Source organism: Sus scrofa, chromosome 8 (assembly GCF_000003025.6).
Source record: "Sus scrofa isolate TJ Tabasco breed Duroc chromosome 8, Sscrofa11.1, whole genome shotgun sequence".
Taxonomy (NCBI): domain Eukaryota; kingdom Metazoa; phylum Chordata; class Mammalia; order Artiodactyla; family Suidae; genus Sus; species Sus scrofa.
In genome coordinates this window covers 4,837,153-4,856,076 of record NC_010450.4, presented here as the reverse complement: position 1 = coordinate 4,856,076, position 18,924 = coordinate 4,837,153, and the positions used below count along the sequence as shown (strand labels likewise).

At 53.3% G+C, this 18,924-nt stretch overlaps 1 protein-coding gene across 5 annotated transcripts in view; it reads left to right on the top strand.

The window, feature by feature from the left end:
* Nucleotides 1-18,924, top strand: part of EVC (EvC ciliary complex subunit 1) — an 82,615-nt gene that overhangs the window by 35,160 nt on the left and 28,531 nt on the right. For 4 of the 5 annotated variants that reach the window (XM_021100990.1, XM_021100989.1, XM_021100988.1 and 1 more), the window contains 4 exons: nt 124-340; nt 3,207-3,355; nt 6,263-6,361; nt 17,198-17,410. In XM_021100990.1, the coding sequence (XP_020956649.1) occupies nt 124-340; nt 3,207-3,355; nt 6,263-6,361; nt 17,198-17,410 (678 nt within the window). Of the gene's footprint in view, nt 1-123; nt 341-3,206; nt 3,356-6,262; nt 6,362-13,564; nt 13,704-17,197; nt 17,411-18,924 lie in introns of those variants that run through there. The other variant, XM_021100992.1, reaches the window with a different exon arrangement.

Genomic DNA, 18,924 nt, shown 5'->3' with positions numbered 1-18,924 from the left:
TGGTCTGTGCTCTGGTCACGGGGAGCGGGGGCTCTGGGACTGAGCCCGTGGCTGTTAACAGACGCTGGTGGCCAAGCGCTGACCCAGGGTGTCCCAGCCTGTGGTCTGTGACTCTCCTCTTAGGACGCCCTGGAGAGGACGATGGGGCGGGTGCACATGGCAAAAACCATCGAGTTCCTGAAGCTGCAGATCCAGGAGGAGACCAAATGCCGCCTGGCCGCCATCTCCCGCAGCCTGGAGCAGCTGGCCGTCGAGGGGACGCTCTCCGGGCGCCAGAAGGAGGAGCTGCTGACCCAGCAGCACAAGGCCTTCTGGGAGGAGGTGGAGCACTTCAACAGGGGTGAGCGAGGGCCGAGGCCCCGGCGCCAGGGCGCTGTCCTTCGGGTCCACAAGACCTAGTCCAGGTCACCCTGTCGGTGGGACCCTCGAGAGGAAACCCAGGTCTTTCACCAGCAGGGTGGGTACCCCCTCTTCTGGGTGCACCTGCTTCCCCACTGAGGGCCCATCACATTGACCCAAAGCTGCAGGTGCACCGGGGGCCTGAGCGGACGCACAGGATGTCTGTAGGGCAGGGAATCTGTTCACCCAGCAAGGTCCCCAGTGGGTTCTGGTGACACTGTAGGGAGACTCCAGGCTGCCACACAGGGCACCATAGACGGGAGGCTTTCATCTAACAGACTGTGGGGCTGGGGCCCCATCCTTAGCACCTCCCCCCTCCCCTCCCCTTCCCCCTCCTCCCCCCACCCCCGTGTCCTCATCCAGCACCTAATCCCTTCTGCATTTCTAGTCTTCCCTGTGAGTTCCTGGAGAGCCGGGCTGGGTCCTGCTCCCTGGTAGACCCCAACCCCCAGCGATGTGCTTGGTGCTGTTGAGACTGGAACGAAGATCCCGGAATCCGGGTTCTTGTTCACAGCGGTCGAAGAAGGAACGCCGCGAACACACAGGCAGCAAGCAAGCCAAGCTTTTATTGAAGAAAAGCAGACAGCGCCCAGGGTTACTGGGAGGGGGGAGAAAAGCCCCCCCTTCTCTGTTGTCCTATAGAGGTTTTTATCTCTTCAAGGTGGGGAGAGGCACCAAAGTGGAGTCCGGAAACATGTGATCAATTACCTGTGTCAGTCCTCGTCCAATAGGGCTGTTGGGGTTGGCAATGTCCTGAAAATTCTGCAGGTTTTTTTTTTTTTTTTTTGTCCTTTTTTTTTTTTACCACTCCTCTCATTCCTCTTTTATCAGTTGAGGAGAGGGCTAGAGATTCGCATTTTCTATGGGAAACAAAGTCGGTGGGAAATGCGTATTTCTTACAATAAAACTAGGTCCTCGGGGGTGTTACTCCCTGGAGCCCTTAAGCCACAAATGTTCATCAGTGGCCGGAGCAAAGATGCATCGCAGCCCTGCTCCTCCACTGACGTCCTGAGTTAATAGTCTGCCTCACTGTCGACCAAAAAAAAAAAAAAAAAAGCACGACCTGGAAGTTGAGCGTTAAGTTTTATTTGGGGCCAGATTAGGACTTAAGCCCCTGAGATGGCATCTCAGGGAGCCCCGCGAAACCTGCCCCTAGAGGCAAGGGGGCACTAGGATATATAGGAGTTTTTGCGACAAAGGGGAGGGAGCAGGAACAGGCTCATGGAAATCCTTCCTTTGACATGCACCTGCGCCGTGGGGCCAGTATCCTGAGTTTTCTCAGCCTGCAGGACGACTGGCTCTCACCCTAGAAGTGACTGCATTCTCAGAAGATCCTGAGTCCTTTGTTTGATCCTTAACTGCAGCCCATGCAGCGCTACCTCAGATAGCCTCTAAAATACTGCCCCACTCAGCGGAAAGGAATCTGACGGGCATCCATGAGGACGCAGGTTCGATCCCTGGCCTTGCTCCGTGGGTTAAGGATCCGGCGTTGCCTTGAGCTGTGGTGTAGGTGGCAGACGCGGCTCGGATCCGGCATTGCTGTGGCTGTGATATAGACCGGCAGGTGTAGCTCCGATTGGACCCCTAGCCTGGGACCCTCCATATGCCGCGGGTGTGGCCATAAAAGGACAAAAGGCAAAATAAAAAATAAATAGAAAATGCCACCCCCAGGAGGAAAGGAGGACTCTCAGGATACGGTCAAGGTGGGGGCGCGCGTGCAGCAGGCACACATTGTGCAAAAGTCTGTTGCTGATCTGGTGAAGGTCACTGCTGGTCACGAAGAGCAGACGTCACCAGGAAGAATTTCAGTCTTTTTCTAGACAGGAGGAGATGGCGCGTATCGGACACATAAAATCTCCTCCTGAAAACATCTGGCTCTCTGAAGATCTGTTCTTCCAGTTTTCCGGGAGCACAGCGTCACCCTCCTGGTCTCCACCCTGAGCTGCGCTCAGAGGTGCTGCAGGTCGGCAGCTGCGGGGGCTCCTGATTTAATCCATGTAGCGGCTGACGGCAGGTGCCCGACTCCAGTTGACAGTGACGGGGGCGGGCCGAGGGGCTGTTTTAGACCCCACCCCCTCTCACCTTTTCTGCTGCCCCCAGTGGGTGGGTGGAGGGAGTAGACTGGCCTTGGGTTCACCCTCCTGCTGATCTGATGACTCACTATGGCAGGTTTTTTTTCTTTTTGGTCTCTTTAGGGCCGCACCTGAAGGCATATGGAGGTTCCAGGGCCAGGGGTCTAATCAGAGCCCAGCTGCCGGCCTACAGCACAGCCACAGCAATGCAGGATCCAAGCCGCATCTGTGACCTACACCACAGCTCAGGGCAACGCCGGATCCTTAACCCACTGAGCGAGGCCAGGGATCGAACCCCCCGCAACCTCATGGTTACACTCTGGCCATTTTTAAATCTCAACTCCCATCTGAAACGTCATTATCTTCCTGAAGACTCAGGCTCTCTGCCCCCTGTGTCACCTGTCCCCCCTATGTCACCTACTCCTCCCTCACACGCTTCCCCAGGAAAATGCCCCTTCATCTCCTGGTCAGGTTGGCCGGCCGCCCTGCACAGCAGCTAAACGACGCCTCCCATGGTGCCCTGAGCCCTGGGCCCGAGGAGGAGTGGGGGGTCCCTTCGGATGAGTCGGGGACTCCTGACACCAGCCTTTGGGAAGCACACATGCCTGAATGATGAAACAATAATAAAAATGGGGCTTGGCCCAGTTTCCGCCCCTCCTTGTTCTGGCAGAAGCGGCTGGTGAAGGTTTTGCCGGGAGAGCAACCTGCGATGAGCTTATTTTATTCCCGTTTCAGAGTTTGTCCAGCGCGGCAAAGACCTGGTCACGGCCTCGCTGGTTCGCCAGGCGGAGGAGATGACAAGACTCACGCTGGCCCAGCAGGAGGAGCGGGGGCGCCTCCAGGCCGAGATGGAGCTGACCGAAGACCCCAAGGGGTTCCTCCAGGTGACCTGCTCCCGACTGGCCCCGTCCCGGGCACAATGGCCCCTGGAGAGCCAGCGGGGGGCTCGGTCCCCACTGCTGGCCTTGCGACACCAGAGGACCAGAGGCTTTGGCATCCGGCAGAGAGGTCACGCCTCACCTCCCAGTGTCAGCTCAGTGGCCTTAGCCACATCCCTTGAGCTCTGCCTCCCTGGTGTCCTGGTCTGTAAGCCAGTGACATGAGCGGTCCCACCTCACTCGGCTGCTGGGAAGAGGGTGGGAGAGGGCATCAAAGAGCAGGCGCGGGGCAGGGGTGTTGCCGAAACTCTGTCCACGGGTGATGTCCACCTGCGCTGAATAGAAACGCGGAGACAGGGTTTTGGGCCAAGGAGGAAAAATAGCTTTATTGCTGTTCCAGGCAAAGGAGGGTCCCGCAGGCTAATGCCCTAAAGACTGTGCCCCCCACTGGGAGAGAAGGGGAGGTGGTTTTATAGTTTTGGGGAGTAGCCAATAGGGCCCAGATAAGAATCAGGGGAGAGGCACGCTTGCATTGCTTTTCAAAGCTGGTGGTAAGTGGTCCCTGGGCTGGCGCTGGTGGTCTTTCTTCCGGAAAGAAGGCGGCTTCATTAGCATCTTCCATCTGGTGGGGGTTTTAGTTCTGCGGCAGAGCTCAAAGCTTTGATATGTGTGTTTCCGGAGGAGGAACCAGCCCTGCCCCAAGGCCACACTGTGGTTTCTGGCTGCTCCTCCCAGGCCCCTGCATCCCCCTCCTGATGAGCAACTGTTTGAACCTGCCCTTTGGAAACTCAGGGAGGGTCCTGGCGGCTGAAGCCCTTCCCCAAATGCATGAAATGGGGGTCACCAAAAGGCTTGTTTGCCCAGGAGTCCCACAGGGTCCTGCTTGGGTTCAGGGGCCCTGCCCACAGTGGCAGCCACTGTTCTGGGGGGGACGGGTGTGTCCCAGGTGTAAGGCAGGCTGTCACATGGATGGGACCCCTCCTGGGTTGGGCGGCAAGTCAGGGGAGACCCAGTACATGGGGCTGAGCAGGTGGGACCACGGAGGTGACTGAGCTGGACGACGCCCGAGGTCTCAACTAGGAGGAGAGTGGCAGGAGGACAGGAAGCAAGATGTCACCCTCTCGAAGGGAGAAAAACGAGCTGGCGGCAGCACAGGCTGGAGGGACCAGGGTTCGCAGTTCTCAGAGGGGATAGACCGTGCCTCTCTGTTTCCCTGGTGGGGGAAGGGGGCAGCGGCGAGGGGCTGCTCGTCCCTGACCACGTCCCGCGTGACACAGGTTCTGCCGCTGTGTCTGAGTGACCTTGGGCGCACTGCTTCCCCCTGGGCCTCAGCTTCCTCTTCTGTGCGATGGGAATAGTAGCACCCACCACTCAGAATAGTTGGGATCAGCCAGACCGCCTAAGGGGCAGCCACGGCCTGAGTGTTTCTCTGGGTCCTTCTGCTCTGCGCTGGCATTTGCTGGTCTCCGCTCTGCTGAGGGGGTGGCAGGACTGTATCTGGGTCCAGGCTGAACCCAGGGCACAGACACAGACCCTCCCTGGGGGCTAGCGTGGCGCCGGTGGCTACACCCCTATGGGAAGCCAGTAGAGGGACCCCCAAGAACAGAGGAGAGGGCTTGACGTCTGGGTCCTGGTTCAGTGCCCTCCGCGCACCAGGGAGCCTCCTCCCAGGGCCACACTTGGGCCTTCTGGGTTTGTCACAAAGTGGGCTGGGGGGCTGGTTCTGTCCCTGGGACGATCCATCTGAAATGAGAGTGGAAAGCGTGGCTCTGCAGCTCCCTGGGATTTCTGGGTCCTTCTCCCCAAAGTCACATTGCCCAGTGGGAGTCGAGTGGCAGTGTCAGCTCTGCAACCCACGACCTCGGCACAGCCTGGCACACGCTGGAGCTCAGGAGATGTGGGGCCGAGGAGAGAAGGGATGAGCGGATCATGACGGAGGAAGGGTTGAGTGAATGGCTGGACAAACAAAAGAGCACGAAATTGCGTGAACAAACAAATGAAGACACAACAAGTGATTAAATGAATGAAGAAACGAAGGAACAAATGAATGAACAAGGGGATGAATGCACAAATGAATGAATGGGTAGATGGTTGATGGACACAGGGAACGAGGGAATGAATGGATGAATGGATGCGTGAACGAAGAGCACACGTGGACTGAAAGCACGAGGAGGAGGAGCCCAGGCCTTGGCACCACGCCCAACCTGTGCCCTCCCTGCGCTCCTCCCGCCCCGCCACCACCAAGGCCAGACTCCAGAGGGTTCTAACTGCCTGGTCCCTGCTGCTCTTGCTCCCTGAGCCCGGCTTGTGCGGGCTCCCCATCTTCCTTCCAGGGGCTCCCCCTTGACCCTCAGGGCTCAGCTTACATGTCCCCCCACGGGACCTCTTCCCTCTGGCCACAAGGGAAGCCCCCCGGAGGGAGCCCACCTCTGTGCTTGTGCCCCACGGTGGCTCTCTGCCTGGGACACCTGTTGCAGGCCTCCCTGTCACGCTGCTGGGCTCCTCAGGGAAGGACCAGCCATGTGGTCGGAGGGGCCTGGCTGGTCACTGACCACACTGACCCCTAGAAGCCCTTCTAGGCCTCCAGCTCCACTGGGTGGGCCTCCCAGGACCTGGGTGGTGGTCCTGGAGCTGAAGTCAGAGAATATGATGTCTGAGTGGCTTGTGGCCCGGAAGGAGGGGTGACAGGGGCTGGTGACCCCTCTTCATGCACAGTCTGCATTTTCTTGGAAATGGTTCGATGGCCTGACCTTGGCCACAGTTCGCGACCCCTGGCGGTCATGTGCCATCCCTGTTTATAAATCAGCAGAGGACACCCTTCCGACCTGGCGGGGGGGGTCAGTTGGGGAGGTTTTGTTGGGGGAGAAAAATGCAGCATTTTTCTCCCAGATTCAGCTCCTGTTTCCCTCACAGGCTTTTCACGAGCTGCTGGAGAGGCAGAGGCTGATGCAGAGTGACCTGGAGGAGGAGGGGGACGTCGGAGCCACCCAGGCCGTGGCCACGCTCTGCCAGGTACTCACATCCTCCCGGGCCGGGGACCCCGAGACCCTGGGCCTCTTTGGCGGAAACCAGGGAGGGTGGACCAGGAGGTGCTCGGGACCCCACATTCGAATGTCCCGTGAGGCCAAGGGCTTTGGAAGTCACTTCCAGAGTCGCCCAGGATGAGACCAGGCCGGCGTCTGTGGGTGTCAGGAGTGATGAGGAAGGAGGGGGGGCCTTGAATCAGGCCCGGGTTGGAGTGCCGGCGCCACCTCTTTGCCCTGGGCAACCTCGTCCGGCTCTGGAACAGAAGAGCCCGCCCAAGCCCTCCAAAGCCGCAGGGGCTCCCGGGAAATGTCCGTGACCCAGAGCTGCTGCCCCAGGCAGGGCCTGGTCAGGAGGGAAGGTGACAAGGGCCGCGGGGATGGGACGCGCCCTGGAGAAGGTCCACCTGGCACAGGATGCTGGCTCTGCGTCCTGGCTCTCCTCCCTCCTCGCCGTGCGGCCTCCAGAACATTCCTTGGCCTTTCAAGCTCTCAGTCTCCCCATCTGTGACATGGGGCCAGTGAGGCCCTCCTTAACCAGGGTGATGTGAGCGCTGAAGGCATGTGAGGTCGTTGGGCAGCAGCTGGCACCCAGGACGGGCTGTTCTAACATCCCTGCTGCGCGGGGCAGAGAGGGGGGCAAGAGGTGCCGCGGGATGAAGGCCAGGTCAAGGATGCCATCCAGAGGATGTGACACCTTTAAAGCAGAGGTCAGGCTCCAAGTGGCCCGGGGGATCAAGGGGCAAAACGTGAGCACAGGCAGGAAGCACCGAGCCTCGTCATGATGCCAGCTGCGCTGGGTCCGGGGCATCTGTGGAATGTGCTGAGGCTGCCTCGTCAGAGTGCCTGGCCTGGGCGCTAAACACACTCCGTCGTTTCCTCCCTGGTCTGGAGGCTGGAAGGCCGAGGTCAAGGTGTCGCTGGGGTCAGGTGCTAGGGAGGCCTCGCTCTGGCTTGGAGACGGCCGCCTTCTCACCACCTCCCCACGTGGCAGGGAGAGGACTCCATGTCTCCTCCTCGTATGAGGACACAGGTGCCACCAGATTAGGGCCTCACCCTGTGACCCCACTTAACCCGAATGATCTCCCTAAAGGCCCCATTTCCAAATACACTCACACTGAGGGTTGGGCTTCAGCGTATGGGTTTTGGAGGGGCATAATTTATTCCCTAACTCTGCACCCCCAAATGCCATGTCTGCCTGGAACTTCAGAATGTGAACTTATTTGGAAGTAGGGGGGCTTTGCAGATCTAACTAGTTAAGAAAGGTCATCCTGGGTTGGCCTGGGCCCCACATCTAATGACCAGCCTCCGTATGAGAAGGTCAGTGTGAAGACACAGACACACAGGGAGGCGGCCCTCTGAAGACAGAGGCTGAAAGTGGGTGATGTGGCCACAAGCCAAGGATGCCTGAAGCCGCCAGAAGCTGGAAGGGGCAGGCAGGAGAACCCTGCCCTCCAGAGCCTCCAAAGGGAGCTGACACCTCGAGATACCTTGATTTCTGACTTCAGGCCTCCAGAAATGTGAGAGAATACACTTTTGGGTTTTTTTGTTTTGTTTTGTTTTGTTTTCTTTTTGGCCCCACTCCCACAGCATGCAAAAAGATCCTGGGCCAGGGATCGAACCCGAGTCACAGCAGCAGTGACCACCCTAAGTCCTTCACCACGAGGCCACCAGGGAACTCCCAGATTCCTGTTGTTTTAAGCCACTCAGTTTGTGGGGCTTTGTTAGGGCAGCCACCGGAAGGTGATAGAGTAGCCTGTCTTTGTTCAGGGCCAGACACTGGTTTAGGTGTTTTCTGAGTATTTTATCATTTCCATTCATCCTCAGGCGAATCCTGTGAGGCAGAAATTACATCTTTCTTCCTTCACAGACGAGGAGCCAGGAAGGGTTTTCTTGAGGAAAGGGTGGGGTGGGCTTCACCTTTATTTACAAAGTAGAATGTGCCAGTGCCCTCAGGTACCGTATACTGTCTAATTATACCCCTCCGTCCTTTTAGTAATTTTCACAATCAGCTCACCTCCCCACGAAGAGGTGCGAAAGTGCAGAGCAGAGAAGAGTCACCTAGGAATCAGGCTGGGGTGCAGGCCTGGTTCAGCTGCGTGCCAGCTGTGTGGCTTGGTCCATGTCGCTTAACTTCTCTGATCCGGGAATTCTTAGTTGCCTTCTTTGTAGGTTGACCATAGAAAGGACCCACTTAACACCCCCAAATGCCACCCACAGCTCTCAGGATGAAGTCCAGCAGCCTTCATCTGGCTGTGATGACCACCCAGCCTGGTCCATCAAGAGCTCACATGACCTGACCTGTGAGACCTATCTGACTTGGCCCAAAGGCCAACCTTGTCTGGTCCATGAGACCCATCCAGCCTGGCCCATGAGACCCCTGACTTAGCCCATGAAGCCCACAGGACCTGGCCCACCAACCACCTTTCTGGAGTCCTGCCCTCACTCCCTGCCTTCCAGCCAGCCTCAGACATCCCTAACTCCCCAGAGGTTCCCTGGTTCCTCCGACCACAGTGCCTTTGCACATGCTCTTCTGCTGCCTGAAATACCCTTCCCTCCATCCCCTCAGCTCGACTTGTTCTCATTCTTGTCTCAGCTTGCATGTCACTTCTTCGGGGAGCCCTTCCCCAACTCCTCCCGGATGGGTTAGAGTCCCTGGTCTGTCCCTCGGGCTCCCACCCTCCCCGCCATCATGTCACACTCACCACAGCGTATTGTGAGTGCCTGGCAATGCCTGCCCCTACCCTGGACTGTGTTCTCCTCAAAGTCAGGGTCCATGTCAGCCTTGTTCACCCGGTGGCCCTGGCACAGAGCTTCGCCTGCGGTGTGTGTTCTGGAGACATGTGCAGGGTGAACCCATGAGTGGTGTGAGCGTGAAACACCTTTGCACCGGAGCTTTCACCCGTAGGGCCCCTTTGGCCTCCTGTGGTGTCACAGTAGTGACCACGGTAATGCTGGGCAACGAGACAACTCAAAGCCCAGTGGCTGATAGTGCCAGTGACTTATCCCCGGGCTCTGGGGCTGGCCGGTCGAGGCGTGGCTGACGCCACTTGGCTGTGCGCCTCTGCCTTCCCTTTCCTCCAAAGGTCGTGGGCTGGCCTGGCAGTGTCCTCACAGCAGTGGCCTGGGTCAAGCCTTCACCCCAACCCTCCTGACCGCCACCTCATTCTCTTGGTCCCTGCAAGTCACATGACTGACCTAAAGTTCAAGGGTCAGAGAGGTGCTTCCCACTCCCCGGGGAAAAGACGTGGCCAGGTTCCGTGGGAAGAGAAAGAGCTGGAGCCAGTGTGCCGTCCACACACGTGTCCCCGGTGTTCACATTCTCAGGGCCCGGGTGTCATTTGCCTCCTTCGTTGGGTGAAGCACCAGAGAGGGAGAGAGTCACCCAGTGGTCACACTGCTGGCCAGTGACCCGGTCCAGGCGGGTGCCCAGGCTTCTGACCCTTATTTTGACCTATTCGCATTTTTAAGAGACCCAACTGCACCTGTGCTCCCAGCGCCCTTCTGCCCCAGGATCCTGTGCCCATCGCTCTAGTCGAATGAGCGTCTTCAAAACAGGCTGTGGTCCCTGCAGGGGAACATGTCTGGTTTCTGTGATGCATGAAAACGTACAGGGAGCCGGGATCCTGGGAGGACATATATATATATATTTATTTATGTGTGCATTTGGCTCTTGTTTCTTATCTTCTTAACTAATGTTTTCATTGAAGTGTGGTTGATTTACAATGCTGTGTTCATTTCCGCTGTGCAGCAATTTGACTCAGTTGTCCACACGCGCACTTTCTTTCTCATCTTCCTTTCCACGATGGTTTATGCCAGGATACTGAATGTGGTTCCCTGTGCTACCCAGCAGGACCTCGTTGTGTATCCATCCCGTAGGTAATAGTTTGCATCCTCTAACCCCGAACTGCCAGTGCTTCCATCCCTGCCCCCCCCTTCCCTTGGCAACCACAAGTCTATTCTCTATGTTTCTGTTTTCTAGATAGGTTCATTTGTGCCATATTTCAGATCCCATATACAAGTGATGTCATGATATTTGTCTTTCTGACTTGCTTAGTATGATCATCTCTCGTTGTTTCCATGTTACTGTAAATGGCATTATTTCATTCTTTTTTAGGGCTGAGTAGTATTCCATTGTATATATGTACTGTATGTTCTTTATCCATTCATGTGTTGATGAAAATTTACATTGTTTCCATGTCTTGAATATTCAGTGCTGCAGTGAACATAGGGGTGCATGAATTTTTTTTTTAAATTATAGTTCTATCCAGATAGAGGCCCAGGAATGGGATTGCTGGATCATATGGTATTTCCACTTTTAGTCTTTTAAGGAACCCACCTATTATTTGGAAGGATGTATTTTATCCACTCACTGACCACCCATTCCCATCAGTACATCTTCAGACCGGTCACATCTGCACCTTGCTTGAGCCCCTTCATTGGTCCAAACTGCCTGGTCTTGACTCCTGCGTGTAACCTGGAGCCTCTGCCCTGCCATGGAGCTGACCCCTGACTGCTCCTCTGCTTCCCCCTGTCCTGTGCTTCTGCCCAGTGCTCCACCTCTGCTGGGATCACCTCCCCCAAGCAAATGAAAACACAGTTGCCTTTTCTCCAAACTGCTTTGTTCCTGGAATAAAAATAGCAACCACACACTAACTCTCCCAGCCTCTCTGGAAAGATAACAGCCAGCCTTGATGAAGCGCTCACTCTGTGCTGTGTGCTCTGTGCTGTATCTAATCCAGATAATCACTGGTCAAGCCAGGGCTGCATTGCTTTTTATCCTTTTTGGAGATAAGAAAACTGAGACTTCCTTTCAAAGCCTCCAGAATCTGGGCCGTTTCCCCCTCCCAGCCCTTTCTCTGCAAGAAGCCAAGAATCAATCCTCTGAGTCAGGTTGCAGAGGTGGAAACCGAGTGAAGGTGCTCGGAGTGAAATACTCTGGCTTGAGTTCCCTGTGCTTCTGTTTGAGAGAAGGTGCAGGGCTGAGGGCTGGAGCCAGCCTCTCCCCACCAGCCTTCTCCTACTGCCCAAACCCCCTCACACACGCCGAGACCACATAACATGGATGAATTCAGGTTCTGTTTCAGGCACAGAGTAAATCAGCATCTTCCAGATGAAAAGTGTCAGCGTTAAGTGGAGAGCAGTATGTTTTGTTTGTTTGTTTGTTTGTCTGTCTGTCTTTTGACTTTTCTAGGGCCGTTCCCGCGGCATATGGAGGTTCCCAGGCTAGGGGTCAAATCGGAGCTGTAGCCACAGGCCTACAGCCAGAGCCACAGCAGTGCAGGATCCGAGCCACGTCTGTGACCCACACCACAGCTCATGGCAACGCCAGATCCTTAACCCACGGAGCAAGGCCAGGGATCGAACCCGCAACCTCATGGTTCCTAGTCGGATTCGTTAACCACTGAGCCATGATGGGAACTCCGGAAGCAGTACGTTTTATGACCTGTCAGAGCACGTGTCGAAGGATGCAGAAGTCACTCTCAGAGCGGGCAGCATCCAGCACGTTTTTTATTTGGAAAAGCCTAGATTAGTGGACCACGTCACTTGTACAAAGTTCACCTTTCTTGAATTTGCAAACAGCATGTTTTTGTGTTTTGACAGTTACATATGAAAAATTAAAAAAGGTATGTCTTAGTGTCCCCAGACACTGCTGCAGAATGATAGCATCTAAAGTAGGAAAATAGATTTTTAAAATCTGCCTCCTGGCAGAAAGTTGGAATTTCCAGATGCTGGAAGGGAAAAGTAAATCCCTCTCCTATGTGTTGCACCATTTTTACTGTGAAATAAAATAGACATGAATGAATGATAACATAAACTTATGGATTAAGAAGTGATCATGAGAAACACGTCCATGGAACCTCCATCCAGATCAAGAAAGAGATCTTGGCCAGGACCCCTCACACCTCCTCCCAGCCCCCACCTTCTCCCGGCTCATGGGAGCCGTGACCCGGCTCATATGGAAATCAGGTGCTTGGTGGTATGTAAATGGAATCGTAGCGTGTCAGGTTTCCATTTCTCAACTGTATGTGTCCTGCGAGAGTCCTCTGTGTAGCAGGAAGTCATTCTTCCTCATTGGTCCGTAGAATTCCACTGTCTAAATACACCACCGAGTAGCCATTCCACTGTTGACCGGCATGTGCGTGGCTTCCTATTTTAAATTATGACACGTGCTCTTCCGAAATGAAATTTCTTGTGCGTGCTCTTTGATACACATGCACACATGTTTCTCTTGGACATGTACCAAGGAGCGGAATTGTTGGGTTCAAAATTATATGTAAAAAAAAATAAAAATAAAAAAAAAAAGGAGTTCCCGTCGTGGCGCAGTAGTTAACAAATCCGACTAGGAACCATGAGGTTGCGGGTTCAGTCCCTGCCCTTGCTCCGTGGGTTAAGGATCTGGCATTGCCATGAGCTGTGGTGTGGGTCACAGACGTGGCTCGGATCCTGCATTGCTGTGGCTCTGGCATAGGCCTGTGGCTACAGCTCTGATTCGACCCCTAGCCTGGGAACCTCCATATGCCGCAGGAGCGGCCCAAGAAATAGCAAAAAGACAAAAAAAAAAAAAAAAAAGAGTATAGGTAGCTTCGGAGTTCCCGTCGTGGCCCAGCGGAAACAAACCCGACTAGGAACCATGAGGTTGTGGGTTCGATCCTTGGCCTCGCTCCGTGGGTTAAGGATCCAGTGTTGCCATGAACTGTGGTATAGGTCGCAGACACAGCTCCGATCTGGCATTGCTGTGGCTCTGGCGTAGGCACCATGATGGGAGCTCTGAGCTTTTTTACTTAAAGACTATTTTATCTACTATTAATCTAGTAAAAAGTGACCCTATGTTTATTAGGTTCACTCATTCATGTCCTAAGAGCACTGCCGTTAACGTCCTGAGGCTCAAGCCTGACCGCCAGGGCCCCGTGAGTGAGCCAACGCAGTTTATTTAACCTCTTTTACGTGCACAGAAGAAGCCTCAGTTTCCTCTTCTGTAAATTTCTTTCATCAGTTTTGAGAAATTTCTCTGGCATTATCACTTCCAGTATCATTTCTGCATGGACACTCCCTTCTTTCCTTTGGGGACTCTAATTAAACATGTTGGGCTTTCTCGTGGTGTCTTTTAGCCTTTAACTTCTCCTTCATGTTTTCCATCCTTTAGTCTCTCCTCATTTTGTTCTGGATTTTCTCTTGATCTTTCTTCCAGTACTGATTCTCTCTTCAGCTGCATCTAAACTGCAATGAGACCTGAATAGACATCTCTCCAAAGAAGATATACAGATGGCCAAAAGGACATGAAAATAGGCTCAACATCCCTGATTATTAAAGAAATGCAAATCAGAACTACCATGAGATACCACCTCACAACAGTCAGATTGGCCATCATGAATAAATCCACAAATAACAAATGCTGGAGGGGGTGTGGAGAAAAGGGAACCCTCCTGCACTGTTGGTGGGAATGTAAGCTGGTACAGCCACTATGGAAAACAGTATGGAGGTACCTTAGAAATCTATACATAGAACTACCATATGACCCCGCAATCCCACTCTTGGGCATCTATCTGGACAAAACTCTACTTAAAAGAGACACATGCACCCGCATGTTCACTGCAGCACTATTCACAATAGCCAAGACATGGAAACAACCTAAATGTCCATCGACAGATGAATGGATTAATAAGATGTGGTATATAAAGATGCTGGAATACTACTCAGCCATAAAAAAGAACAAAATAATGCCATTTGCAGCAACATGGATGGAACTAGAGACTCTAATACTAAGTGAAGTAGGTCAGAAAGAGAAAGACAAATACCATATGATATCACTTCTATCTGGAATCTACTATAAGGCACAAATGAACCTTTCCACAGAAAAGAAACTCATGGTCTTGGAGAACAGACTTGTGGTTGCCAAGCTGGGGGAGAGGGAGTGGGATGGACTGGGCGTCTGGGGTTAAGAGAGGCAGGCCATTGCCTTTGGAGTGGATAAGCAATGAGATCCTGCGTGTAGCACTGGGAACCATGTCTAGTCACTTGCGATGGAGCATGATAATGCGAGAAAAAAGAATGTATACATGTGTGTGTGACTGGGTCACCTCACTGTGCCGTAGAAAATTGACAATACGCTATAAACCAGCTATAATGGAAAAAAATAAAAATCATTAAATAAAAAAATAAACTGCAATGAAACCTATGCATGGGGGTTACATTATTGGACAGCATTCCTCCACTCTAGACGTTCTCATTATTTTTTAAAAACGAAGTAGTGTTACTTTTTATAATTTCCGCCTCTTACTGTCCTGAGCGTAGCAGACATCGATGCCTCAAAGGCCATGTCGTGTCATCACCGTCTCGGGGGACCTGTGGGCTTGTATTTCCCGAGTGTAGTTTGTGCAGCAGGGCTTTGGTCGTGTTTCTGTCTACTTGAACACCTGGTTATTTTTTTATCATACACCTTGTCTCCGATTTGCACGTTTATTTGTGAAAAGTATTTGTAGGCCTACAGAAATGCTCTCTGCCTCCAAAACGGTTTTCCTTTGCTTCTGCCACATGAGCAGGCCTCTCATGATCCAGAATCACCTTCATTCAAGATCAAGGCTTGAAAGACACTGGGTCAACCATGAGACGAGCAGACTCCAGGCTGCACTGTGCTTAAACCGGTTGGATCTGGTTTCCTTCCATTTCACTCCTGTGTCTCTGGTGCCGCTTTCTGGGTTCCAGCCCTAGGCATGGAATGGTTTAACAGGCCCCAAGCCATGGTGAGCCGTGAGCTCCCCCTTCTGTCCCTGGGACTGCGGGAGGCTGTCAGAGGTCCATCAGCTGGGCAGCCGTCTCCTCTGAATTGACCCCCACCCTCTGTGCAAACACAGCCCAAGGGCTGGACTTGCTTCTCTGAGGGCATCTTCTCTCGGACCTTGGCCCAAGCACTCTTCCCTACCTTGTTAGCTCTTTGAACATTTGTGATGATGTCGCAGACATTTTATCCAGCTTTTTAAAAAAAATCATCCTTGGTGGGAGAAATCGGTTTCAGATGAGCACGCCAAATATGACTTCGGCACAGCAGAGGAGGTGCTGAGAATTTTTTTTTTCCCCATAAAACAATTATCCTTGTAGGATATGGATTAAGAGCCTGAATCCAATCGTCCTACATCCACCACCATGCCCTTCCCTCTGCAACTGTCCTGTTACTTATCTTCTCTGGGTCTTAGTTTCCTCATGTCTAAAATAATGGTAATTGTAATAGAACACCTTCTTTGGACTCTTGGAAGGATGAATGAGATTATACAAGAAATGTGTTTATGGAGTTCCCACTGTGGCATGGTGGGTTAAGGATCTGCTGTGGCTTGGATTCTGTCCCTGGCCCAGAAGCTTCCATATGCTGCAGGTGTAGCTAAAATTAAAAAAAAAAAAAAGGAAGAAAGAAAAGAAAAATGTTTATAACCCTCTCTGGCCCATGGTACGAATTCCTCATCAACAATTATAATATTATTACCTGCCAGGTGCTCTTCTAGGCATTACACATACCAAGGCGATAAGATTTTGTTCTTAGGAAACCTCATGGTCTAGTCCCTGACAAGGGTAATCGAATAGCCGGTGACCACAAAAGCGCCTGTGATCAGGACACCTTCCCAGAAGAGGAGACCTCAAGCTGAGTTGGTGTGGGGAATTCTTAGAGGGAGAAAGGGGAACGGGCATTCCACGTCGTGCTGGTGCGTGGTGCATTCGGAAACTGTGCTTGGGGCTTGGTCTAGGAGGATGTGCGATGTGGATACAGATCTGAGTATGCGTGAGGCAGCCTCTGCCGTCAGGGGGTTGTGGTTCAGGAGGGATGACAGGTGAATTGTAGTTTTGATGCTCTGACAGGGTAACCACATTCCTGTGGGGGTCCAGGGTCAGAAATGCCCACATTAGTCTCAGAGGTCCAGGCAAGGCTTCACAGAAAAAAAAGCGTTATTTTGCAGGGGTTTTGCAAGGTAAACAGGAGTCCATTTTAGGTGTGGAAGTGCTTGGACAGAGGGCAAAGAGGAGAGGCCTGGAAAAGCAGCTGTATAATGAAAGATGCAGTGAGATGCCATTTATCTGAATTAACACACACATCCAACGCCATGTCTGCAGACATCGTATATAGTGAAAGTATAGAAACCTCAGTAGGAGACAGAGATGCTGAATTCATGGGGATGCCTATCTCAGAGGAGGCTTGGGGGGGACGGGGAAAGAACGGCAGATGGAACATGAAGGATTCCGACTTAACCTGGAAGACGTAGTGTTTTTAATCTGAAAGCAAAAGGAAAACTGGACGGTGGATTCAGCGGTATTTAGTACATTATCAGCGATGGGTTTTTGTTTTTCACAATGAAATAAATACATTTCTAGCAAGCGAATGGAGTCGGGGAAGTGGGATGAAGGACCAGAATGGTGAGAAACGAGGCAGGACCACCTCAAAGCCCTGCCAGGCCACTCCAATTGTGATGGGAAGAGAGGCCTTCGGAGGCGTTTGAGCTGAGGTTAAAAACCCCGTGCTGTGCGAATACCTCCCTCGGTGTGGAAGGTGGGGGGAGGCGGGGAGACCAGGTTGTGAAAATAATCTGGATGGAGGTTTGGAGGCGATGCTAGTGATTAAGGGCTCGGCAGTCAGGATGCAGGTCTGGGGCTGGACCAGTGGGGGTGAGAGGGCTGGGAGGCAGCAGGTGTTTCGTAAGACTGTGTGTGTGTGCACGCGTGTGCATGTGTGCGATCTGAGAGTTCCCTCTGTTGGGTTTTCTGTGTCTTGTGGGACGCTCACAGCCCTGCCCTGGAGGAGAACCGAACTTGTAACCCCATCTGTGGCTCTCGGCCTCAGGAGCTGTACCGCAGCGCCATGGATACGTTCCAGAAGTTCGTGGACGTCTTGTTCCTTCAGACGCTCCCCCGTGTGACCGGCCTCTCCCAGGCTGAGTGTGAGTACCTGAAGCAGGAGGCCCAGGAGAACGCAGCCCTGCAGCTGGGGAAGTCGGATCGCTTCCGGAGTCAGCAGTGGAAACTCTTCCAAGATCTCCAGGAGCAAGAAAAGCAGGTGCAGTAGTTTGTAAAATGGGTCCAGAGTCTGCAGGGTGTAAAAGCGTGTGAAGGATGATGAGCGCTGTCCTTCCCGGGGCATCCCTAGGGCTGGGCGCTTGACCAAGCTTCTGGTTGCCAGCCTTTCACCACAGCCCATCAAGGGGGGTGGGAGCAGAGAGCCCTCCTCTCCCAGGATAGGATGTTGGTAGGCGATGCCTTCGGCTGAGCCAACCAGAAGGGCAGCAAAGCCCGTTCTCTGGAGCAATAGGACTCAATGACAGGAGGCGGTTTTTCAAGGGAGTGGACTTGAGGGGGGAGGGGCCGCACCCGGCACTCCCGTTTTCCCGTCAAGTCTATTTCATTGTTAAAGCCGTGCGTAGATGTGGCTGATGGAATAACGCCCCCACACCCTAATCTTCAGGACCTGTGAGTGTGGCACCTAACTTGGCGAAAGGGACCTTGCAGATGCGTTAAGTGAAGGATCTGGGGATGTGAGGATTATTCGGCGTTTTCTGCGGGGGTCCAGTGCCATCACACGGGTCCTTCTAAGAAGGAAGGAGGAGGGTCAGAGTCAGAGAAGGAGGTGTGATGACCTAAGCAGAGGCTGCACTGATGTGGGTGTCAGCCAAGGGCGGCGGGCAGCCCCGAGAAGCTGGAAAAGGCAAGGAACAGATCCCTGCACCCCCCCCAGCCTCCCCCTCTTATTCACTTCATTTCAGACTTCTGACCCCTAGAACAGTAACATACGAAGTTTGCGTTGTTTTAAAGCCAGAGCTTAAGTGATGTGTTATAGCAGCCATAGGAAACAAATAGACATCAGTTTTATTTAAATAAAACCCATCCAGTCTCCACATGTGACACCCGAAAATGCCTGCACTTCCTTTCCTGCTTTCCTACACACCAGAGACCATAATGATCCCAGTACTGAGGGGTGGCCAGTGATAGTTCTGGCCAGTGAGACAAGGGTCCCTGCCCAGGGCTTGTTCCCTCGTGCAAAGGCCAGGTGTTGCTAGGAGACAGCTGCTTCTTCAGCTGCCTAGTTGTTCCTGCCTAGGGCAGGTAAAGAGGCTGGAGGCACAGTGGCCATCCTTTGACTTAGAGGCGGGATGCTGGAGAACAGGAGAATGAGGCTGATTGCTTGGGAAGGTGGGGCAGAGATGCAGCCTGTCCCGGCGCTGGACTGCCCACCCCATAGGTGCTTCTCATAAGAAACACCTTGTGTCTTTGTGTCTGTCTTTCTCTCTCTTCCTTCCTTCTTTCCTTCCTTCCTTTTGCTTTTTAGGGCCACACCCGAGGCATGTGGAAGTTCCCAGGCTAGCAGTCAAGTGGGAGCTGCAGGTGTTGGCCTACACCACAGCCACAGCAATGCAGGATCCAAGCTAAGTCTGTGACCTACACCCAGTTCATGGCAACGCCGGATCCTTCACCCACTGAGGACGGGGTTCGAACCCACATCCTTATGGATACTAGTCAGGTTCTTAATCCACTGAGGCACAATGGGAACTCCTTGTCTCTCTTTTTTTTCATGTT